We start from the raw sequence: 8,445 nt of genomic DNA, 5'->3' as shown, positions 1-8,445 counted from the left end.
CGGGTGAGGAGAGGAGAAAGAAGGGACGCCTCGCCAATCTCCCGTCAACCGGCGAAAGAGAAATGAGCCCGCCCGACCAACGCCGCGCCAGGGATAATGGCCGGCGAAACAGAGTGTCGGGCTTCTCTTCTCCCGCACGAGCCACTCAGCCACGCCCCCACGCCCCGGTTACCTCAGAACTTGGGAGTCGCTCCCTGGTTCGCGACTCCCGCCCGCGTTGTTTGGGTAAGACTAGCGACGCTCTCTTCTTTTTCTCCCCATCTCTATGGGTTTCCGGCTTCTGGAGCCGCTTCCTGTGATGCCACTTCCTCTGCTGGTTCGGAAAACAGAGGCGATTCTTAGGTGAGAAGCTGGTGGGTGACAGGAGCGGGGCGACGGCGGTTGTCCCAAAGCCGCCTGCCTTTTTCCGAATGAAAGCAAAGCGCAGGATCAGGGTCCGAAGCCCGTGTGTGACGTGGACGCCTCCTTTATAACGCAGCCCTGGTTCTCCCCGATCTGCACGAAGATGGACAGCGAAGTGCAGAGAGACGGGCGGATCCTCGATTTGATCGACGACGCGTGGAGGGAAGATAAGTTGCCCTACGAAGATGTGGCAATACCGCTGGTGAGTTGAGTGGGCGCTCAAGAGCCTGGCCCTGAATTGGTTTCCCTGGGTCGGACCTCTAACCACATGGGCAGGGGCAGTATCTGTCTTATGGTGCTAGTCTGGTTCGAGAAAGGGGCCGATCTCTGTGCCCCTTTCTCCTCATCAGGTGGGTGACGCCCAGATGCACACAGTCCTACTTTAAATAATAATAATAAATGAACCTTTTGCAACCAGGGGCAAAACTGCACGGTATGAGGCAAGCGCAGTTCCCAAGTCAATATTTGACTCATATTGCTAATGTGGGTAACTTCCCACTGCAAGCATAGTTAAATGTAATTTGTAGCTGGGTTTGCATGCTTCGTGGAGGATCCTGGCTTCCTTCACATCTTTTGTAGCAATATTGAAACAGGTCAGAATTGCCTCATTAAAAGTACTTGGTCCCATAGTGGGCTTCAGCATTAAAATGCAATGTATTAAAAACAGTTAAAAACTGTACTTTCCAGAGCCATATTTTGTGCTATCTGTATCTATGCACATTTGTTGGATTAGGATACCACACAGTACAAGAAACTGGTTCTAGTGAGCATGTTTAGCTGAAGTGGAAAATGATACTACAATGTATGTATATTTCACCCATCTAGTAAATTTCACCTCTTGACTCTCTCAAATGCCTGTTTGTAAAGAGTTGAATCGTCACTTGCCAACACAAAAGCATGAGGGACCAAGACAGGGAAGGGAGTTTCATGATGTGCTGGGAGCCATCACAGAGAAAACTATCTCAGGACACTGCACAAGTATATCTATTGAGTATACTTATTGAGTTCTAAGCAGTTAAGGTATTTTAATGTCAATAGCTATAGTTTTAGTCTGGTATCAGATAGTCAGCCAATGCAGTTGCTGCAGAACTGATGTAATGCGAGATCTCTTCATCACACCCCTCATCACTCTTGCAGCTGTATTCTGGACTTGATGCAGCGTCCAGACCACCTTCAAAATTAGCCTTACACAGAGCATGATACAATAGTTAAACCAGGAGTTTAACAATCCATGAATAACTTGGCCAGCCTCTTTTGGAGCAGTAAGAATCAAAGCTGGCATATCAACTGGAGCTGGAAATAGCCACTGAAGCCATTTGGGATTCTATCAACAGATATTATTCCAAATGTACCCACAAGCTACATACCTACGCCTTCAGGGAGAGCACAGTCCTTTGCAGATCACTTTACTGACCCTTATCTAGTCTATATCATGATCTTCTGGACCACCGCCTCACAGACGTGGGGATACAGGGCATAGCCCGTAACTGGCCGTGCTCTTTTATCTCTGGTCGGGGACAGAGGGTGGCACTAGGGAGGGAAATGTCGTCGCGCCACTCCTTGGTGTGTGGAGTGCCGCAGGGCGCAATTCTCTCCCCAATGCTTTTTAACATCTTTATGCGCCCCCTTGCCCAGATTATCCGGAGCTTTGGGCTAGGCTGTCACCAATATGCTGATGACACTCAGCTCTATCTGCTGATGGATGGCCACACTGACTCGGCCCCGAACAAACTGACCAGATGTTTGGAAGCTGTGGCTGGATGGTTTCGTGGGAGCCGATTGAAACTAAATCCTTCGAAGACAGAGGTCCTATGGCTAGGTCGGGATGGCATGGGGATGAGGGACCAACTCCCTTCTCTTGCGGGGGCCCAATTAGTGCCATTGCCTTCTGTTAAGAGTTTGGGTGTAATCCTAGACGCCTCCCTTTCCATGGAGGCGCAAGTTACAGCAACAGCCAAGGCGACATTTTTCCACCTTCGCCGCATCAAGCAGTTGGTCCCTTACCTTTCCCGCCCCGACCTGGCCACAGTGATCCATGCGATGGTCATCTCCAGGCTTGACTACTGTAATTCGCTCTATGCGGGGCTGCCCTTGAAGCTGTCCCAGAAACTCCAGCGGGTACAGAATGCTGCAGCGAGGCTCCTCACGGGGTCTCTGCCATGGGAGCATATTCACCCAGTGCTTTTCAAGCTGCACTGGCTCCCGGTGGAGTACAGGGTCAGATTTAAGGTGCTGATTTTGACCTTTAAAGCCCTTCACGGCCTAGGACCCTCGTACCTACGGGACCGCCTCTCCTGGTATGCCCCACAGAGAGCCTCAAGGTCCATAAATAACAACACCCTAGTGGTCCCAGGCCCAAAGGAAGTTAGATTGGCTTCAACCAGAGCCAGGGCCTTTTCAACTCTGGCTCCGGCCTGGTGGAACGCTCTGCCTCATGAGACCAGGGCCCTGTAGGATCTGATTTCTTTCCGCAGGGCCTGTAAGACAGAGTTGTTCCGCCTGGCCTTTGGCTTGGAGCCAATTTGATTCCCTCCCTCTCTTTTTTCCCCCTTTCCTTTCCTTTTCCTCCTGCGATGAGGGTACATTTTAATATTTTAATGTTCCATTATTTTAATGTTGTATTTTATTTCTGTTTTTAAGTTGTAATCATTCATCTTGTTTTTATTATTGCTTGTAAGCCGCTCTGAGCCCGGCCTTGGCTGGGGAGGGCGGGGTATAAATAAAAAAAATATTATTATTATTATTATTATAACTCCCTGTGGGCAATGATTCAATGCTTGCACAGCTTCACTGTGGTAAGGAGAGATAGGGTTGGTTGTCATCAGCTTTCTGGTGACACCATTCCCCAATCCCTGAGTGACCTTTGCAAGTAGCTTCATATACCAGTAGATGCTAAACAGTATAAAGGATAGTATGGAACAAAAGCCATAGAAGTCCCCCAATGCCACTCTCTGGTAGTGGACATGCAAGTAGGGGAAGACTCACCATAACGGTGCTTCAAATAACCTTTCCCACAAAACTACTCTGGGAGGATGTCATGGTTTATGGTAGCGAAAGCTTCCAAGAGATCAAGGAGAGTCAACAGGAATGGGGATACACACACACACATCAGGCAGAAAACACACACACAAAATGTTCTCCCAAAATATAGACATAGCTGGAATTGCATTTTTTTCTGGCATACTTCATAAACAGATATGTGAGATACATTTTTCTTTCAGTCACATTTATTGGTCCCTAATCCATCAGTGTCAAATATTTCTAGATGCTATTGCTTTTTAAAACATTTTAAATAATTTAATATGTTTCTGTTCTCAGAATGAGCTTCCTGAACCAGAACAAGACAATGGCGGCACAACAGAATCTGTAAAAGAACAAGAAATGAAATGGACTGACTTGGCTTTGCAGTACCTTCATGAAAATATTCCTCCAACAGGAAACTAGTGTGCCTGTGATACTTCTTGCAGTAATTAAAGTGTTTCCAGCACTTCATCCACATCTACCTGCTTTAACTTGGAAAGAAAACATTTGTAAAACTTCCAATCCTGAGTCACTGATTATTAGGTCTTTGTAGATATATCAGAGCCTTAGAAGCTGCACACAGTAAGTGTGTGTAAATTAATAATTCCTTAAAACATGTCAGGGTTGTTGTTTTTACATCATGTTTCATTGTTGGGGGTCTGATATGAGCCAGGCAACAGTTCCCAGTGGGAGTAAACATTAACCAAACTGTGTATGGATAATGTTAGTCTCTGTTTGATACTTGGTTGCAAGCTGATGGTATGACCTCACCAGACCAGTCACACTATATCATATTGGATGTTTTTTAGATCAAGCAGAAGAGACAAACAATCTGAACTTTCTTTTACGGTCTTTATGAGTCTGAGTCTGTCCTAAACACTGCTGCTGAGTAATAGGCATTAAAATAATTTTACACAAACATTTCTGAAGAGGGTAAAAGAAGGTTTGCAGTTTGTATATTTTTATTACAGATCTCCTTCCCAAAGTCATAGAAATCCTCTTAACATTTATTCCATGTATTTATATTAAAGAAATGTGTTAGTAACTGTGTGGTTGTTCTTTGAATGAACTTGGTGAAATATGCAGTGGGTCTCTCATGAGTTCTGCAGAAGCTGGTCAGAGGGTAAAACTGTCTTGTAAATTTCACTCTTTTAGCTTTTTAAGGAAAGGTGTGTAGATTTCACTTCAGCAAAGTCAGTATGAGTCAGTTGCAACAAGAACAAGGCAGAGGGGGAGAGGGATGGATAAAACGACTACAGAGAGAAACTGCTACAGAAAGTCCAGTTAAGACTATAAAACTACAGATTTGTTTTAGCTTTCTTCTTTCCTTTGAGTGGCACACATACCATGAGTTCTTTTAATTGCCATGATTAAGACCTAATTTTTCAGGTAATATGGACCAATGTGGTTTTTGCCATAATCCCCCATGGCAGGATTCAAACTTCGTATTTTTGTTCCTTCTGGTCTGTATGTAAGGGTATGTGGGGAGGTAAAGATAAGGTAAGGGACGCGGGTGGCGCTGTGGGTTAAAGCCTCAGCGCCTAGGGCTTGCCGATCGAAAGGTCGGCGGTTCGAATCCCCGCGGCGGGGTGCGCTCCCGCTGCTCGGTCCCAGCGCCTGCCAACCTAGCAGTTCGAAAGCACCCTCAGGTGCAAGTAGATAAATAGGGACCGCTTTCTAGCGGGAAGATAAACGGCGTTTCCGTGTGCAGCTCTGGCTCGCCAGAGCAGCGATGTCACACTGGCCACGTGACCCGGAAGTGTCTTCGGACAGCGCTGGCCCCTGGCCTCTTGAGTGAGATGGGCGCACAACCCCAGAGTCTGGCAAGACTGGCCCGTACGGGCAGGGGTACCTTTACCTTTACCTTTAAAGATAAGGTAGTTTAAGGCCATAGTCCTAGAAATCCTGATCTGGTAAGCAGCATGTTGTCTCTAATACTTACTCATGGTCTCAACTCCTCCAATCTGCAGCCAAATATTTACTGTAATAGGCTAGCTTTCAGGGATAATTCAACAAGCAATTTTTCCTTAAGACAGACAGAAACGTCTATTGAAAGCAAATGAGTGAAACAGTATCACAGCAACAAATTTGCATCTATTTTACCAATTGCTACATAAATATTTTAAGTGGCATAAGAATTTGAGACGGAGTAAAAAAAAACCACAATGCATACTAATCTTAGAAACTGGATTTATGGCTGAGGTACTTCAAGCTGAACAGGAAAAGAACTGGTGAATCCTACAAGGGCAGGGCCATGCCCTCTGCAGCTAAAGTTATTAATTGTTAAGCAATTTTGGGTTTAGGTGGCAGCGGTAGATTTAGGGAAGTGTGACTGATGTGGAGCCTCAGGGGCGCCACAACTATGATGTAGAATGGAAGGTGGGGTGCCGAATTTTGCCATCGTACAGGGCATTCCTAAAATTTGAGGCTCCAAGGTATGCCACTGCAGGTGGACCTATTATCTGGTTCAGATCACAGGTTCCAAATATATATATTTTTTCAGCAGACTCCAAAAATAAGTCCTTTTTTAAGTGCTGATCAACCAGAGCAGTATTTTAAAATTCAGTAGGGAGGTGCTATACACCTGTAAAATGCAGTGCTGCTTATGGTGTTCAAGTGCTAAACTCTTCCTTCTAATATCCAGCAGAGGTCGTGAAAGAGCCTTTGGTCAGCTTATTTGATCACATTGCACGAACTCTTTATGTGCTTGAAGTGGTAGTTTTCTCTTACAGTGAATTACTATTCATTCTGAACTGGGTTTCATGAAGAATTGGGGCTCCCTAGATCAATACTCTTTAAGTTCATCTTCCATAATGCTCTTTTAGAAGACAGATTGGGGGTGCTACATAATCAACTTGCATAATAATAACATTCTGATGGTTGCTGCTTTGAGAGGAAGAGGTTTTGCAACTAAAAAAGCAAGGAGAATAGGCGCTTAACGGATTTTGTACTGCATCCCACCCCAAATGTTTCCTCAGAACCTCCAGGTACATGTTTATAAGGTAAATATTCATCTGGACCCCCATTGGCGAGAACACACAAGGGGGGGAGTTGCAAGGGGAAAATGGGAGGATCAGGAAATCTTTCTCCTGCTTTTTAGTGAAAGTCCACTTGTTTATTAGAAGCTGTCATCAGAGTTTCATTGTGCATCTTTGTACGTGATGTGTAGTTCTGTACTTGGATAACTAGTTTCCACCTACCCTATGGAGACATTAGTAGTTATGTGATGAGCTCCTGTAGAGTCAGGTGATGTGAAAAGATCCAGCAGCACACAATGTGCTCCAGCAATACTGATATTTTCTAATCAGCCACAAAAATGTGTTTCACTGAAAAGTGTGGAATATGTGGACCCTGGTTTCACAGAGAGCCCACAAGGCAATGTGCAAATCCCTGGCACACAAGACCACAATCCATAAAACTGCAATCTAATTCAGTACCATCTGCAAAACGTTTATATTTTCTTCCCAACAACAGCCTCTCAGCTTAGTTTACAGGCTGTTTTTTCTAGGGCTGAAGAACTTTAAAAATAGTTTGCAATGTTGCCACTGGGGAGGAGCTGTTAAGGAAAATAGTTGAAAGTCCTGCTGGGCACATACAAGCTTTCCACATGCCTAAAGGAGCTCACGGGATTTGTGGCTTCTGGGTTTCCAAGTATGCAGCATACTTTGCCCTTTACATAATACTGGAAATTTTTAATGTGCATTGGTTTGATTAAAGTTGGACTAAATGTGTCAATGCAGGAGGTGGAGCAAGGAAGCAGGTTTCTCTTTTCTATTAAGGACAACAGTTTGAAGCCTTTAAGAAAAATAGGCCAGATGTAGGTTTTCCACAGACTTCACTGAAGTGAGTTGAGGGGATTTGGCAGGGAGGGTCTTCCTTGAGAGATCAGACCAATGGGACCTGACTGTCACTGAGGTGTATTCTCAGTTGTAAAAAATTATCTGGCATTTCCTATTGGTCTCTGAAAACTTAGGTTTTATGGGTAGCTATCAACTTTCACTGAATTCCTGACATTTACTGTGAAACTATATTTCTTCAGTGATGACAACCCAGCATTCCAAACCACCATTTACCTAACACCTATATGTTGCAAGAATTGCAAAATAAAATTCAGCTGCACTAATTAATCAGGTGTTTAATTACAATTAAGAACATTGCTAACGGCAAACAAGCTCTTTCTACACCAGAGAATGAAAATGTTGGGAGTTTGTTGGAATGCAAGACATTGCTTGTAAATTGGCATCTATTAAACTAAAGGACCAATTAGTTATGTCATGCAATTAACATTCTGGATATACAACATTGTTCATATACAAGGATTGCAATCTCAGTGATTTGACACTGAAATTAAAAGCCACTGCATTATAAAACTTACCAACTTTTTGGCATGTTGCACCTCAGAATTGCACACTACAGTAATGTTATTAAAGATTTATTTTTCTTACGCAAGAAGTCATACTTTAAAGAATAAAGGTAGAAATATAACAAATTATGAACTGAGAAGCAAGAGCCCATTTATGGCTAAAGCCATCTGATTATATAAACATGAGAATTTTGTGCATAACTAGCAAAGGTCTCTATATAATATGGGGCCTGGTGCAATAAATTAATAAATGAAGGTCTGCTTCTGACATAATATATTTATCAACTCACCTTTTGATACCATGCTATCCTGGTTTAATGAGACTAGCTTTGGTTCCCCTCAAACCTCAATGTATTTGTATATAATGACTGGAGAGAATAGTCCTGCCTTCTTTCTCCATCTTCTTTTTCAAGTACAGTAGGGTCAGGCAATAACTTACAGCTGCAACTGGGCTTGGGGCCAAGGTTGAGAAGGGAAGTATTTCTTTGTGAATTCTCTCCATCTTCTTGTTGATCATCTCCCAACAGCTGAGACAGAACCATTTTACATGTTAATAGATACACAAAATGTTTTACAAACAGTAAACAAAAGAATGTATAAAATGTGTGAGGGGCAAACCAATGTTGCATGTGTGAGTCATACCTGTACATGTACCAAAG

At 43.8% G+C, this 8,445-nt stretch overlaps 1 protein-coding gene across 1 annotated transcript; it reads left to right on the top strand.

Annotated features, from left to right (window-relative positions):
• The first annotated feature begins 344 nt into the window (after positions 1 to 344).
• On the top strand, positions 345 to 4,468 carry ANAPC13 (anaphase promoting complex subunit 13). The gene is made up of 2 exons (XM_081910654.1): positions 345 to 604; positions 3,721 to 4,468. Exons 1-2 carry the CDS (start codon positions 506 to 508, stop codon positions 3,844 to 3,846), a joined length of 225 nt encoding a protein of 74 aa, XP_081766780.1. The 5' UTR covers positions 345 to 505; the 3' UTR covers positions 3,847 to 4,468.
• Positions 4,469 to 8,445: the final 3,977 nt, after the last annotated feature.

The sequence above is a fragment of the Podarcis melisellensis genome (genome assembly GCF_964234715.1).
Source record: "Podarcis melisellensis genome assembly, chromosome: 5".
In the NCBI taxonomy this organism is placed as follows: Eukaryota; Metazoa; Chordata; class Lepidosauria; order Squamata; family Lacertidae; genus Podarcis; species Podarcis melisellensis.
Note: the sequence above shows the minus strand (reverse complement) of the source record. Positions and strands in the feature narration are given on the sequence as shown.

Coding starts and splice junctions, on each gene's coding strand:
- ANAPC13 (XM_081910654.1), top strand. CDS start 506: ATGGACAGCGAAGTGCAGAGAGACGGGCGGATCCTCGATTTGATCGAC. Junction 605..3,720: donor AAGATGTGGCAATACCGCTG/GTGAGTTGAGTG, acceptor TTCTGTTCTCAG/AATGAGCTTCCTGAACCAGA.